Source organism: Microtus pennsylvanicus, chromosome 12 (genome assembly GCF_037038515.1).
Source record: "Microtus pennsylvanicus isolate mMicPen1 chromosome 12, mMicPen1.hap1, whole genome shotgun sequence".
NCBI lineage: Eukaryota > Metazoa > Chordata > Mammalia > Rodentia > Cricetidae > Microtus > Microtus pennsylvanicus.
In genome coordinates, this window is record NC_134590.1 from 9317879 (window position 1) to 9334960 (window position 17082).

General features: G+C 39.1%; 1 protein-coding gene across 1 annotated transcript in view; it reads left to right on the top strand.

The window, feature by feature from the left end:
• Positions 1-17082, top strand: part of Prkg2 (protein kinase cGMP-dependent 2) — a 103429-nt gene that overhangs the window by 23152 nt on the left and 63195 nt on the right. The window contains exons 3-6 of the mRNA XM_075943101.1: positions 10656-10822; positions 14026-14139; positions 14729-14834; positions 15950-16013. Of these exons, the coding sequence (XP_075799216.1) occupies positions 10656-10822; positions 14026-14139; positions 14729-14834; positions 15950-16013 (451 nt within the window). The remainder of the gene's footprint in view (positions 1-10655; positions 10823-14025; positions 14140-14728; positions 14835-15949; positions 16014-17082) is intronic.

Below are 17082 nucleotides of genomic sequence, written 5' to 3' on the forward strand. Positions count from 1 at the left end.
CGGTTACTGTTCTAAGTACATTATGCTCCTAACTTGTTTAATTCCCATAGAAATCCTACGACCTGTGGACTGCGTTTATTGTTGTTTTACAGCTTAGAAAAAATCTAAGGGGTTAGTTGACGTGCTCAAAGTTCCACAGCTAATAAATGGGAGACCTTGGAGTCAGACTCTGATATCCCAGTTCAAGGTCATGTGTTCACAGCAAGAGTGTCCTGTGTATACCTCTTACTCAATTACATAATTAAGCTGTGAAATAAAACCCAGTACTGCATATGATGTGGTCACGGAACTGATGCTTGTACCTTGGTAGTAAGAGATGGCCAAACCTCACGTAAAGAAGTGCGATGACATGTGATGAGGAAGTATGAGCAAAGATGAGACCAGGTGTCACTACCATCCAGGACTCAGAAGCTCGGCTGAGAACTGGGCAGTGAGAAATGTCGGTGAACTTTGACAAAGGGAATTTCCTGAGCCAGCTTAGAAGATGGAGATTTATTGCTCAGAAGAATGTTGATTATGCAGGTTGGTGCTGTAAAATGATTAGGAAAGGTTGTGATGTTGCCTCAGCTGGGATGAATTTGAGATTCTGCCCACTAGAGGAACTTGGAATGGAGTAGAGTTGTCTCAGAAATGTGTTTTTTTTTCTAGAACCTTGGTTTTCCATGACTCTCCAGAAGAGCATGCTATAATTCCTTGTGTTGCCAACTGCTGATGTTGCTGTGTGTTGTGGATATGCTGTCATGTTATTGGTGATGAGGTGCAGAGTATTCCCATGGAGCAAGTGTGGGTGCCATTCCCCAACCACAGTGGAGAAACCCACAATTCAGAAGACTGAGTAACGGGCCCAGGGTTGTGGAGCTGGGAATGAGAGAGCTGATATTTGAGGCTAGCCTTTTCCAGTTCCTGAGCCACAAACATTTTAACATACATTGGGAGCAGTGATGGTTCTGGGGTGATAGTTCAATGGTTTAAGTGCTTTCCAGGCAAGCACAGCTACCTGATTTCACATCTCTGGTACCCACATAATAAGCCATCTGTTCTAATGTGCACATGTAGTCCCAAAACTGAGAGGCAGAGACAGGAGGACCTCAAGGATTTTCCCTGCCAGCCCGTTTAGCCAACTGGGAGTCTCTAGGTTTAGTGAGAGACTTTGTCTCAAAAAAAAAAAGTAATGTGGAGAACGGTGAAGGAAGCCTTTCAAAGTTGGTCCCTGGCTGCACATGTGTGTGCATTATCACAGTGTACACAAACTGGTTTCTCATCGAAGCACACAAATAATAAAGTGACTATATCCATGTAACCATTGATCATTGCGTGAGAATAGAACATTGCCTCAGAAGCTCCTAGTGCATCTCCCAGTTTTTATCCATTATCCACTTCAAAGTTACTCACTGTACTACTGTTCCCATAAGTTGAGTTTTACGTGTTTTAATAACTTACTTTATTGGAGCTATAGATCACAACTCTACAGGCTCTCCCCTTTTCTTTATATAGCAAAACCCATTTGTGTTACACTTAATGATGACTTAAGGATTATCATTGCTGTGTGGTGGTGTTTATTGTATGATCCTAAATAACTGACCTTCTTTATACTGGAAATTTGGGTGTTTCAAATTTTATCCTAAGGTAGATCGTTTCCCATCTAGTAGTTGTACAAGTTTCTATTTCCACCAGCGATGGAAAATTTTCCCCTTGCTCCACATCCTTGCTATCATGAGCTGTCACTTGTGTTATTGCTCTTAGTCATTATTATAGGTGTAAGATGAAATCTCAGAGTCATTCGATTTGCTTTTACCTGGTGACTAAGAATGTTGACTATTTCTTTAAGTGTATCTCAGCCATTTGAGTTTCCTATTTTGAGGAGTCTCTTTTTCTATATGTATCCCATATTTTAATTGGGTTGTTTGTTTCTTTGATAAACCAGTTTTTGAGTTCTTTATATATTTTGGATATTAGCCCTCTGCTGGATGTGTAGCTGCTAAAAGTATTTTGCCATTCTATAGTCTGACACTTTGGCCTATTGATGGTATGCTATGCTATGCTGAAGCCTCTCAGTTTCATGTGGGTCCGTTTATTAATTGCTGATCTTCCTGTGATTTAAATCTTGTTTATTTTTAATAATTTGATTTATGAATATTCAATTTAGAATAAATGTATAAATGGTCTATATTATATACATTTTCTGTATACTTTCCATATTAAGAGTATTGTAATTTCAAGAGGGACATAACGGTACATTAACATGTAATCTTAGCTCTTCACAGACAAAGTCAGGAGTGTCTAGAGTTCAAAGCCAATCTGGGCTACATAATCTGATTATGTTTTAAAATAAAAATAATAAACAAAATGATATAAAATGATGGATTTTTAGGGATAGGAAGCTGTCTATCAAGTTATTAGTAATTTCTTTTTAATATATTTTTATCTTTCTGAGAATCTCACCCATGATAGTGTAATTACACTGTTTTGACCCATTCTTCTTTTTCTGCTCCACTCCTTCCACGTCCTTCAATTCCTCTCATGTGTGTGTGTGTGTGTGTGTGTGTGTGTGTGTGTGTGTGTGAGAGAGAGAGAGAGAGAGAGAGAGAGAGAGAGAGAGAGAGAGAGAGAGAGAGAGAGAGAGTCAGAGTCCATTTCATGTAATTCATCCACATGGTTTTAGGGCTGACCTCTTGGTTTTGGGTAGTCGTTTTCTCTTTCTCAGCAGCTGTTTATTGCCTATAACTTCTCATCTAGGGCTGGGGTGTGTCAAATGGTGTCATCATTGTGGAGGCTTTGTTTAGGCAGCTATATCATTATCATTTCATGGGTACAACTTCCCTTTCATGTCTAAAAGGCTCTACGTAGCAGCACATTCTGCTCTTCTGGCTTCTGTCAACTTTCCAATCATTTTTTTTCACCACCTTTCTAAGCTTTAGGTGTAGAAGTTGCATTACAGATGTACTAAATTTGGAGCTTCTTTGACGAGAGCGTAAAATCTACACTTATCTGTGGCAGAAGAGTAAATATTAAGCATGCAGTGAGAAATAATTTTTCTTTAGGTAAATGGTAGCAGTGAGTTCCCATCTAGTGTATATGGCCTCTCTGCCATGTTTAGTTGGCTAGGTTTACAGTACCAGTCATACATTACCTCCCATTGATATGGCCTTAAGTCTAAGTAGACAGCTGTTTGCTACCCCCGTATATAAGTGCCATTATTAAACCCTTGAGGATGACTATGTTGACATGCTGGTCAGCACTGTGATTCATAGGCTTTTAGCTTCATACACCAGAATGTTAAACATGTTTAAGATAGATTTAAACGTTTGATCTCACATTGGCACTTTTTGGTGATGGGGTGTAGACTTCCTGGAGGAAGTTAGGCCCTGGGAGTGGACTTTGAGAGTTAATAGCCTTACCCAGCTCTAGTTTTCTCTGTGCTTCAAGGCTGCATTTACAGATGCGATCTCTTAGTCTCTTGCTTGCACTGCCTGCTGCCACATTTGTTCTAACCCCATAGAACCATAAACTGAATTCACTCTTCCGTGATTTGCTTTGGTCGTGGTGCTTAATCACAACAATGGAAAAGTAGTTGGTATACAAAGCTAGGACTGGGAACATGCTGGTGACAACAGTGGGTGAGGTTCTTGGTGTGGCTAGAAGTAGGTATGTGAGAACAGAGCAGGATCGTAGGGATCTAGAACTTTGTGTTTGTTACTCATTTCTTAAACATCGTTTGTCTCTGGTGTGTTTGTATGTGTGTGTGTATGCGTGCTTGTGATGAAAATGATAATTTACGTTCAACAGCTACATGCTTATTTGTTTACAGAATGATGTACAAAATAACTTTTTATTAATTTTAGATTTATTTTGTTGACTGTTCTTAAATATCATTAAACAAGATGTTTTTCTTCCTTTCTTCATGCTTATCTTTAGTGAATGCTTTTCATTTTTATTAGTCTTTTCAAAGAAATGGCTCTTAAGACATTTGCTTTCTGATGAGTACATATTTTATACTTCATTGATTTAAACTTTTATATTTTATTATTTTAATAACTTTTTTGCCTTTTTCACACCAACCACAGTTTCTGCTCCCTCCCCCACTTTCCCCATACCCAACTCCCATCTACTCCTCAAAAAGGGTAAGGCTTCCCATGGGGAGTCAAAAACATCTGGCATATCATATTGAAGCAGGACCAACCCCCACCCCCCTGTATTGAGGCTGAGCAAGGTATCTCCCCCCGCAATAGGGAATAGGCTTCAAAAAGTCAGTCCATGCTCTAGGGATAAATTCTGGTCCCATTGCCAGTGGTACCACAGTCTGCCCAAGCCACAGAACATTAATAGTTAGTTACCTTAGTGCCTATGCTAACAGTGTTCTGTTCAGAAAGTCTTTTCCTGTGCCAAGGATTAAAGACTGTCCCCACTTTCTCTTCTATCATGTTCAGTGTATCTGGCCTTATGCTGAGGTTTTGATCCATTTGGTGTAGAGTTTTGTGCAAGGTAATAGCTATGGATCTATTTGCATTCTTCCACATGCAACCATCCAGATTGACCAGTACTGCTTTTTGGAGATGCTGTCTTTTCCTGTGTGTGTGTGTGAAAACAGATATGTCTGTAGGTATGTGGATTTTTGTCTGGGTCTTCAGTTAGATTCCATTGATCAATGTGTCTGTTTTTGTGCCAATACCATGCTGTTTTTATTACTATAGCTCTGTAGTACAGTTTGAGGTCAGGAGTGAGGACATCTTCAGCAGCTTCTTTATTATTTAGGATTATTTTAGTTATTGTGGAGTTTTTGTGTCTCCACATGAAGCTGAAAATTGTCCTTTTAAGATCTGTGTTGTGTGTGTTGGGATTTTGATGGGGATTGCACTGAATTTGCAGATTGCTTTTGGTAGGATGGCCATGTTTACTGTATGAATCCTACTGATCCATGAGGATGGGAGATCTTTCCATCTTCTGATATCTTTTCCAATTTCTTTTTTTTTTTGTTCTCTATGGTGAATGTTTTGATTGTTATGTATAGGGGATTTCTTTTCTGATCTGGTCTATTTGGTGCTCTATGTACTTCTTGTACCTTGATAGGCATCTTCTTCTTTAGGTTAAGGAAGTTTTCTTCTGTTATTTTGTTGAAAATATTTTCTGGGTTTTTTTTTCTCTTTCATCTATTCCTATTATACTTAGATTTGGGCTTTCCATGGTGTTCCAGATTTCCTGGATGTTTTGTACCAGATTGTTCTTAGATTTAACATTTTCTTTGACTGAGGTATCCATTTTTCAAAGCTCTGTGTTTTTTCCCCTTGGTTTAATGTGTGACCAGTTTTCATGAAGTTTGGTGTACACTCAGAATAGTGTGTTTTTTGAGCTTACTAAACGAAGATTGTTAAAATATCAGTTGAATCTAGAATTTGTCAACTTCTACTTTGAATTTTGGTGCTCATTCTATAGACTTTGATAGCGTCTTCCTAGGTGCATGCCTGTTTAGCATGTTAACTGATCCCTGGTGCTCTCATCAGGAAACAGCCCCAGTTCCTTTCAGCTGGTCAGTTGTATCACCCATCTTCCCATTTCCTACCCCATTCCTTTGAAGCATCTGTTTTATGCATAGCATGCCTGGTTGTTTTGTTTGGCTATCAGTTTGACAATCTTGGCTAACCTGCTATCTCATCTGGTCATTGTCTTGCATTAGTTAAACATATATTTTATTACATTATTTTGGTATTTTATTTAAACATTCTCTGATTAATCTTGTAGGAAACGCTCTAAATTATAGCATGCCTCATTGACTTATGAGTGTTTCACGTTAGACTTTTATCAATTTCTGAACCTTCTATTATGTTGACTCCATTTACTTTCCATCTCCATGTCTTGGCTGTTTCATGCATTTATTATGTGTTTTATGCCCCACAAGGTATCACTCTTTTATAAAGGCCATCTTCCTTTAGCCACCCACACACTCACTTCCTCTGTGGCTCTGTCTTCCCTGTTACCTCTGCTGGTTCTCATCCCTTCGGTCTGGAGTTATCCACTATTAGGAATCTGTTACCAATGGAAAAACACTTTGAAATTGTGTTCATTTTGCTTTCATTTTTGAAGTCAGTTTTCAGAGCAGAGATATTGAAATGGGCTCTGTGGATCACTTTGGAGATTTCCTATTGTGTTCTGGTTTCCATTATTTCTGCCCAAGAGTGAATTAGTCTTCTTGTTGGTCATTTGAAGGTTATGTGTCTCTTATCTTGCTGCTTTAATAACTCTTCTATTTGTATTTTGTTTTCAGCAATTTAACTATGGTGGGATTAGATATAATTTTTAAAAGATTTTTATTAAAAAGTATTGTGTGTATATGTGTGTGTGTGATTTGTGTATGATGTGTGTGTGATATGTGTGTGTTGTGTGTGATTTGTGTATGTGTGATGTGTGCATGTGTGTGATGTGTGTGTCGTGTTTGTGTGTGTGAGTATGTGTATGATGTGTGTATGTGTGTGACATGTGTGTGATGTGTGTATGTGTGTGTGATATGTGTATGTGTGTGTGTAATGTGTATATTAATAGGACGTATGTCAATGTGGATGCAGCATTAATGTGAAGGTCATAAGACAACTTCAGGGCTCAGTTCTCTGTTTCCACCTTGGTTGCTGGAATTAAACTCAGCACTTTTATCTACTGAACCATCTATCTGATACCATACGCATAATTTTAATTGTATTTGGTCTGGAGTTTATAGTGCATCTTTTCTATGGCTTGGTATCTTTGAATTGATTTAATGGCAGTATCAAATATGATTGTTGTAGGTGACTAATGGCAATATGATTGTTGTAGTTGAAGTTTGGCTAGTTGTAGCTGGCTACTTTTATGTCATCTAGACGCAAGGTAGATTGGGACGAGGGAAACTCAATGGAGAAAATGCTCTCACCAGCTTGTTTGTGGACGAGCTTGTGGTGCATTTTCTCAATTAGTGATTGGTACTGGAGGGCCTAGCTCACTGTGAACAGTGTCATCCCCAGGTAGGTAGTCCTGGGACGTATGAGAAAGTAGGCTGAGCAAGCCATGACGAAAGAGCCTGTCACCGGCAGTCTTCCACAGTCAGTGCTTTAGCTCCTGCCTCCAGCTTCCTGCCCTGACTTCCCTAAATGAGGGACTACAAGCTATAAGATAAAATAAGCCCTTTCCTTCCTAGTCAATTTTGATAATTTTTTATCACAACAATAGAAATTCTAATAGTACATTGAGTTTTTATGTCTATTACAAAACTACCTGAGATAAACAGCGTAAAGAAGGAAAGCTTGGTTTTGTTCAATGTGTAAGATGTTTTAGTCGGTGTTCCCTGATTCTATTTCTTCTGAGCATTCAATGAGATCAAACAGAGTGGTAGGAAGGCTATGTCCTCCACCTCCTGTCTTCCATGAGGTGGAACGCTTTGCTGCACCAAGAGACCCTTCCTATGGAGTCACTATTCTGTTAGTATGCCTCTAGAAGTCTCAACAGCTGGATCTGTCTTCTGTCATCTGTCTGTCTATCTGTATACCTGTCTGTTAGTCACCTATCATCTTCTGTTGTTGCTTCGTGGAATCAGAGAAAGTTGTGCTGATAATTAACTGGTGTACATCGAAGTGAAAAGTTCATATTCATGAGTGTGTGTAGAAATCAGAAGCTAGTGTTAGGTGTCTTCGTTAGTCACTCTCTACTTCTATTCTTTATTCAGATACAGGGTTTCTTTTGAACCTGGAGCTCATCAATTCTTCTAGGCTGGCTGACCAATTAGCTTCCAATTAGATTCTCCTGTCTCCCCCACCCTCTCACTATGGATAAGGACACATGCCACCCCACCTGGCTTTTACCTGATTAGTGGGATCTGAATTCAGGTCTTTTTGATTTGCACCATAAACCCTTTGCCAACGGAGCCACCTCTACATTCTGTTTATATTCTTGATGCCTGTTACATGTGTCCTGTGTAAGTGTTTGAAAAAGTTGTCCAGTGCATTTGGCACAAATCCAAGCATCCTGCGAGTAGAAAGGAAGCTTCATATGAAATCTGCATCCACTCAGGACACTGGAGGCTTTTTTTTCTTTGGTTGATGAATATGGTATGAGTAGCTTGAGGTGAGGAGAAACTAAACCACACTGGAGGAGAAAACATGTTCCTCTTTTTAAGGTAAAGCTGACAGAACTAGGAGACAATAACAATCCTACTCCATTAAAGGATTTGTTCAAAAAACGACCTACGCTATCAAAAACAGTGAATAGTATACTTTAGAATATTGATTTCCTCCACAGACAAATGGTATTTCAAAGCAGTTTTATAGAATGTAAACAGAAGTCAATATACAGATAAATGATTTAAAATGATTTTTTGAAACACTGCCTCAAAGATAATTGTTTACTGCTAGACTTTTGTGAACTTTCAATTTTTCTTAAACTCGGGGCCCTTTAATGTGTCCCTAAAAAATGTATGTTATGAGACCGGGGTTTTTGGGCACTGAGGAAACAATCCTGGAATGCTACAGGGACATTGAAAGTTCACTGGTGCTTGAGCCTTTGGACACTGTTCCTATCTAGCACTCGAGCCAAAAAGGGTGCCTAGCTAAAGTATGCTCTCAGTATATACCAGCTGGGGGATTTTTATGCTTGTGGATAAAGGAGAGTTCAGCCCAGACTGAAACATTCAGTCATTTTTTTTCTAGCAAGATTATTTTTGTAATATAGTGCAGGATGCGCCTCAAGGAAAAGTCCCAAGAAGCTGAAATCTCAGAAGAGAAAGCTGCTAACTTTGTCCAGAGCTGTAACTTGTTCTTAGATGGTGGTGACATCATTGCCACCTGAAAATTAAAAGAACAACAGTGGTTCTTTTGTAACAGAATCCAAATAGCTAGATACCCATCAGTAGATGAATGGATAATAAGAATTTATTAAATATATAACAATTATATTTATTAGAATATTCTTCAGCTTTCGAGAAAGATGAAACCACAAACTTTGCAGAAAATGCAAGGGCTTGATGTGTAATAGTAAGCAATGTCACCCAATCCCCCAAAGAAAATTAGCTTGCACATTCTCCCTCATTCATGGACCAGCCTATCATGTATGCATGTGTATATGTAAATGCACTAAGTGTGGCCACAGTGAATCATTTAGGTGACAAGGGAGAAGGGAATGCACATAAAGGACACATGAGCTATGGAAGAGGATTCTCTGGTTTCAAGTCTCACATGGTTTTTCATAGTGGATAAATGCATAAAAATATAATCTCTACTGAAAGCATAAAATCCTACTTGAAGATCCAGGGCTTCAGAATGGCCCTTCTCACTATGCATATGTGAAGATCCAGGGCTATTCAGCATAGCCCTTGTTACTGTCCATAGGTTCACTGAGATGGACAGAGTTTGGATCTGGGCAGGAGTCTGCTTTAGTGCATACTTTATTCTAGCTGTGTGATATTTGTATTAAACAAGCAATTTTTACATTTAAAATAGAACTAGCAAGGTTCTATGATGGTTTAGATGGAAGAGGAGGGAGTTCTTAAGATGGTCCCTGGGTTTGGATTTCTCTATGGATGGGGGAGACACTCTAAGAAGGGAGGGTTCCTACAAAGGAGATCATCTGTTTTCTTCCCGTGGATGAGGTCATGAGTGAAGTTACTCATTTTAGGAAGACTTAGCTTGTGTTTGAAAATCATTTGTATAGAAAAAGGTTGCTAGTTTCAAAATTAAAAATAATAATCTACCTTTAACGGGCATTTGAATGAATGATGCAGAAAAACTGGTTTAAAATCCCGTTGACAGTAAATGGACTATAAAAGCTCTGAAAGCTCATGGAGCAGCTTTTCCTCTAGATCAATACTTTGTATCGTCTGCGATGGGTATGCTAATTAAATCATTTGAAACACATGGCAGTTGAGGAACTGTTTTGAGCTGCTGCTTTTCCGACAGAAGGCAGAGGATTCTAGGATTGACAGTAAGTAAGACTTGAATCTGAGCAGTGCAGGGTGTGTCTCTGGAAACGAAGTTTCTCTCCAGGCTAGTCATGCCTAGAAAAAAGAAAAAAAACCGGCAAATCCAGACTTGAACCCCACCCCATGTCAATCAATCCTAAGGAGGGGCTGCCTTTAACCTTGGAAGAGGAAGTGGGATAGAAGGAAGTGTCATAGATGGCAGATTCACAGGCTCGGATTTAAGTCTGTGGAGGAGTAAATTTCTTCCTACCTCTCATTCTGCTTCTTCATAAAACATGGGAATAGTAGCCATTTTACAGGATATAGGATTAAATAAAATATAGAAGAACACTACCCATGCACTGTATGTGCATGTGTGCAGCAAAGAAGGGATGCATACGTGCACCCATGAAGGGTACTGCTTTGTAATCTCACAAATGCAACTTCTTCCTGTTTCCTAGATCTGCTCCCGTGTGACAGCTGCATGGCATGGGAATTTTCCATTGAGAGATAGGATTATAAATGATAATTAAATTGATATCATAATTACTACCAGTAAAATATTCCAGATATTTTTAAGGGTTTGTTGCATAATATATGGTTATTCTATAGGTGCAGTTTTTGATGAGATCAAGAAACAAATATGTCTCTGCAAAAAAATTTATAAGCTTATAGATCATAATATCAAAACCCAGAATGACATGAATCATTGATGCTTTTCATTACTTCTGTTATTGCCCCACAGTGAGAAAAAACTCATCACAGACGCCCTCAATAAGAACCAGTTTCTGAAGAGACTGGACCCCCAGCAGATCAAAGACATGGTGGAATGCATGTACGGGCGGAGCTACCCACAGGGCAGCTACATCATCAAGCAAGGAGAGCCTGGCAACCACATCTTTGTGCTGGCAGGTGAGTTTCACACATTTTTTTTTGAGTTCTCATATGAAATGTTTTTGCTGATTTTGGCCTTTTTAAAATTTAATTAAAATTTATTTTACATTCTGACTGCAGTTTCCCCTCCCTCTTCTCTTTTTAAACCATTTCTCTTCTGTTTCTGTTCAGAAAAGGGCAGGCCTCCCATGAGTATCAGCAAAGTTTGGGGGCATATCAAGTGGTAAGACTAAGCACTTCCCTTTGTATTCAGGCTGGGCAAGGCAATCTAGGATGATGAAGAGCCAGCCAAAGCACTGGGGGCAGGAATTGCCAGGAGTCCCACAGTAGACCAAGCTACACAACTGTCACATTTATGTAGAGGGCTTAGGTCAATCCCATGCAGGATTCCTGGTTGTTGCTTTAGACTGTGTGAGTTCCTATGAGCCAGGTTAGGTGACTCTGTGTTTTTTTTTTTTGTTGTTGTTGTTTTTTTGTAATGTCCTTGACTCCTCTGGCTCCTACAATCCTCCCTTCCTCTCTTTAGGAGGATTCCTAACATTTGGCTGCGAGTCTCCGCATCAGTGTTCATCAGTTACTGGATGAAGACTCTTTAATGACAATTGGGGTAGTCACCAATCTGATGACAGGAGATGGCCAGTTACATATCCATTATTGATAGGAGTCTTAGCGGGGTCATCCTTATAGATTCATGGGGGTTCCCTTGCACCAGTTTTCTACCTGACCCTGAAATGCCCCCTCCCTTTCCAGTCATCTCCCTTTCCACCCAACCCCCAACTCAACCCCTCAAGTTCCCATCCCCACCCACTCCCACCCAAACCAGGAGATCTCTTCTATTTCCCATTCTTGGAGGGAGTCATAAGTCCTCCCTTGGGTCCTCCTTGTTCCCTAGCCTCTCTGAGTCTGTTGATTGTAGCAAGATTGTCCTTTATTTTATAGCTAATAGCCACTTATAAGTGACTACATACTATGTTTGTCTTTCTGGGTTTTGGATACCTCACTCGGGATGATTTTTTTCTAATTCCGTCCTTTTGTTTCAAATTTCTTGATGTCATTGTTTTCAGCAGTAGAATAGTCCTTCATTATGTAAATCACCACTTTTTCTTTATCCATTCTTTTATTGAGGGGCATCTAGGTTATTTCCAGGTTCTGGCTATTACAAATAAAGCTGCTATAAACAGTAGAGCAAGTGTCCTTGTGGTATGATTGAGTATCCTTTGGGTATACGTCCAAGATTGGTATATCTGGGTCTTGAGTTAGATTAAGTCCCAATTTTCTGAGAAACCACCATATTGATTTCTAAACTAGTTGTACAAGTTTGCACTCCCACCAGCAATGGAGAAGTCCCCCTTACACCACATCCTCTCCAGCATAAGCTATCTCTTGTGTTTTTGATCTCAGCCATTCTTACAGGTATAAGATGGAATCTCATAATCGTTTTTGATTTGCATTTCCCGTATGGCTAAGGGTGAGGAACATTTTTTTTTGTGTGTGTGTTTCTATGCCGTTTGAGATTCTTCTGCTGAGAATTCTGTTTTAGGTCTGTATCCTAATATTTAATTGAACTGTTTGATATTTTGATGTCTAATTTCTTAAGTTTTTTTTATATATTTTGGAGATCAGACTTCTCTCAGATGTGGGGTTGTTGAGGGTCTTTTCCCACTCTGTAGGCTACTGTTTTGTCTATTGACAGTGTTTTTTGCGTTACAGAAGTTCAAATTTAGAGGGATAGGTGACTCACAGAAAATACTTTCTTCTTACAACATTTTTCTTGCCTGTTTCACACCTGTTTCGGCAACACGACAGCTTTCTGACAGGAGAAGATAGGTCATTAAGTCAACAAATATTTATGGAACCTGCTAAGAGAGGACAAGCACCTCACTCCAGTCCATCTTGTTCCTTGTCAGTAATTCTGATCAGTCTTGGCTAGAAATATTACTTCAACCTTTGAGACACACAGCCCACATGGAAGTGAAAATTAGTTGGTTTCTTATTTGAATTAATTATGGTAACATTTAAGGACTGAATTGCCTGGCTTAATTATCTGCCTGAGCAAATTAATTTGATAATTAAAATTCTCTCCTTTATAAAATACAGCATGAATATCAAATAGTACAGCATAGTTATCTTAAACTCTTGATATTCCATATAATCCTTCAGTATTATTCAAATCCCATGAGCTATAGCCAATTAAGCAAAGAACCTTGACATGAACTAAGATTCAGCATATCAACAAGATAGCTCCACTAAGTGGTTGTGATGGAGTTAGAATTAGCTGTGATAAGAAGTCATTGAACTGCATATCTAATCTGTGGAATTTAGAACCAAAAGAAAAGACCTTTTTCTTCCTAGAATATAGTTCTGCCCTAGCAAACATCTTTGTTTCTCTTGTCTGGCACTTATAATGAATGGTTCCTGAAACAATATCAGCTCTTATATCAGGTTTGTTGAATTGAGTGGATGACATAGTGATCTAAGCTATTTGGGAATAGGAGAACGAAAGGTTGACATTGCTTCCCCAATTTTTCTTCCTTCAAAAATTTAGATATTTTTGCTTATGGCTTTTTTTTTAAGACAAAGCTTCGTTTAAAGATGAAAGAAAAGAGAGTTTCAGGGCAAAGCAACAGTAGGAAGTGTGCTCAGTGCTCTGTTTTCTCTGCCGCAGCTTTGTGTAGGTCTAGATATGGACCCAAATGGGAGGTTCAGCAGCAGAGGACCTTGGGATAACTTTCCAGGGTTATACAGTCAACAACTGGTGCAAGCCAGTTGTAGCACTAGGTAACTTGACCTGGCAGCCAGGGCGTCATGGCTCTGATAAGTTTTCCTTTCCTCACTGAAACAGCTGTGCAGGGATTTTAAGAAACACTGATTGTTGGTCTCCTGGTAAGGGAGAAATAGTTACATTTTTCATTGGGCAGAATGAATATTTACATAACATTTAACCTGTGCTATCTATTGTTTTAAGTTCCTTACCTGTATTAACACTTAATTCTCATGATTACATGAAATGTATGTGATTCTCCCCACCTTCCATGATGAAAAGCTGCTCGGTGTGAGTAATGGCAGGTCTGGAACCAGGCTGGATCTTTCACCCACTCTGATATATTCAGCTTCCTAAGTAGCTTAACTGAATGTTTTGTATGATTTCTGGTTATTTTTTTTCTCTATGGAACCCAGATAGGTTGTGATGATTTCTGTTTTTCTTAAATGCTACTTGACAGAGGGTAGACTAGAGGTGTTCCAAGGAGAGAAGTTGCTATCGTCCATCCCAATGTGGACCACTTTTGGGGAACTGGCAATTTTGTACAACTGTACCCGTACTGCCTCTGTGAAAGGTAAGAAGAGAGAAGCTGTGGGATCACCACTGTATCTAAGAGGTTGTCTCCTAGCCAAGCTGGTGGCATTCTGCCCTATATCCTCTTATTTATAAAAACATAATTGCATTAAAAAGATTCATATGTGATCTTTGATACGAATAATTCAGGTTAAGAAGAACTTTCTCCAGGGTGGGAATTAGCTCTTAGGCAGCTGTGTCTAAGCATTGTCAAAAGACACGCATTCACATCTTTGTGCGTACAAGGCTTTTAACTTCCAGGTACCTGCTTATGAACTCTTTAGTATCTGGCTTGGCTTCAGGCTGGCCAGCATGACTCAAGAACACATCCGATGGATGTGGTGTGTAACTGGAAATTGCAAACTATTTGAATATCATCCTACCCAAATCAATCCTGGTACCCTCTTCCAAATCTTGGCAGATTTCAAAACTGAAGTGATGTAAAATTACCCACTCTTTCATTATTTCCTCTCATTTGCATGTTTAAATAGTACATTCCCAATGAATATATAGTCACTGGCTAACATTTTGGAGGATTTTCTTTTTCTGATGCTAAACACTGTTGTATTATCTTCTCAAATTTTCTAAAGCTATTACCAATGTTAAAACGTGGGCGCTCGACAGAGAGGTATTCCAGAACATTATGAGGAGAACAGCCCAAGCCAGGGATGAGGAGTACAGAAATTTCCTCAGAAGGTGAGAGTAACCATGTGACAGAAGCAGATAGGTCAATATTTGCCAGTGTCATGATTTTCCTAAGTTTCCCCAATTGAAGCAGTTTCTATATAATTGAAGCAAGCAGCAAAAGATTTTCCTTGCAGCAAATGGCAGCAGATACCAAAAATTACATTTGCTTATGCATGGAGTTATTTTCTTTCTATTCCTTTTATTTCTGTATCGAAGGAGCAAGCCATAGCATAAAAGATCTAAAAATTCATCCGAGTTTGCTCACCAGGCTTTGAAAAGCACTTATGGTCTGAGAGAGTCCAGCAAAAGACTAATTTTTTAAAAAAATAATTTTAGTTATTATTATGGCATTTTGTTTATTTATTTGTGTGTGCATGTGTGTGCATGTGTGTGTGTGTGTGTGTATGTGTGTGTGTGTGTGTGCAGGTGTATGCACTTACATGTCCCTGTTACCTACCTCTGGAAACACTGATTTTTAAAAAGACAGTACAGTAAGATTAATAATCAAAGAACTTGTCACCGATAATTTCCATGTCCCCATAGGTTCAGTGTTTACTTAAATTACAAGGATTTAGATGAAAATCTGATCCTTCATTTTGAATAGAGCAACTAACCCAGGCTCTAAGAGACATTGAGAAGCAGAGAAAAACATTTCTCCAGATGTTAGTCACTTAGAAAACCAACCACAATGTTTATGTGTTTCCCCCTAGAACTGACGGGATAGGATTATGGCCATTGTAGGATCTTGGTACCTTCGTTTTTGCACATATGGCAAATGCTTGGAATAGTATAGTGCATATGAATGATTTCCAATTGTCAAGAAATTCTGTTATTTATGGGTTCTCAGTTATTTAAATTCTTATTTTGGAAAATCTGAAGTGCTCCACATTATAATAGTAAGTGAATGTAAAACTATAGTGACTGTATGCAATGTTTGTTTTTTAAGACAAAATTAATTAAAGGTTGGGTGTGGTGTTGCCTGCCTGTAATCCCAGGGATTAGTGGGCTGAGTCAGGAGAATCATGAGTTCAGGGGTAACCTGGACTACATAATGAGACTTTATCTCAAAACTTTTCCTAATTAAAAACAGGTAATTAATTTAAGGTTTCTTTTTAACTTCGAAGTGTTTCCTTGCTGAAGAACTTACCTGAAGATAAACTAACCAAGATCATTGACTGCTTGGAAGTGGTAAGAAATTTTCAACTAAATATCATTAGAAGATTTCACAATCTAATCATGTTATTAGTACTATAAATAAATAAAGAGGAAAAGATGGTAGAACACTAACCTACAGAGGCCAGGTGCAGGTTTTATTTGTGAGAACTCTTTGGCCCACTCACCCTGAATTAAGGGACCAGCAAGGGTTAGATAGCTTTGGAACTTGCGAAAAGAAATTGGATTTGCATGGGTAAGATGAAATTTGATTTACATATTTTAATCTTTTTAGTACATTTTATACAACTAATCTGCCTTACTCAAGAGGCCTTTGATTTTCTCCAATTAACATCACAATCCCCGCAGAGTTTTCACAATATAAAGGAATCAGCGAGGCATAATTAGAAAACAGGGTACAGAAAGGGCATGCTGGGGCTGTGGGGGAGGCGTCTGGAGCCAGACCATGCAGCATGCTGTACTCATTCTGGGCCATGGAAGCACATGGGAAGAGATTGCAATCGAGCGCTTTACCTCTTTCAACGTCTAGAGGCACACAGCAGATTGGAGCGTGTTCCAAAGCTTATTCCTGGCATCCCCAGATGGCTGCTTTTACGCCGTGTTGTCAAGCCTTATTGTGAATAATGCTTTTATAATGTACCATGGGTTTTGATGATACTCAGTTTAGGAAAAACCTCTTCAGATTTCAGAGATTCTAATTCAGAGCAAGTAGCCTCTCTCCCTTTCTTGGGGGCCCATTTCATTGAAACCAAAATGACTTTTCTGAGGTTAAGAGGAGGTAGGGATTGGTGGCAGTATCGTAGCTGGAGGTGACACCTGTGCAGAGCTGCTCTCAGTTGTTATGATTGACAGGGGCCCACCTACTCTGATTGTTGAGAGATTCATGCCCCTGTAAACTCATAGCAATGTAAACTCCTATGTGCTGAGAAGGAAGCAGTGACCATTTCACCCTAAACCTAAATGATGTCAGTATGTTTAAACATAAGTCATGAAGCATTTGATAGCTTATCAAGGACAGGCTATGGGGACATCATGCCCTGCCTCCTGTCCCCTGGGGCTTTGGATGTGACATCAGCTTCAACGA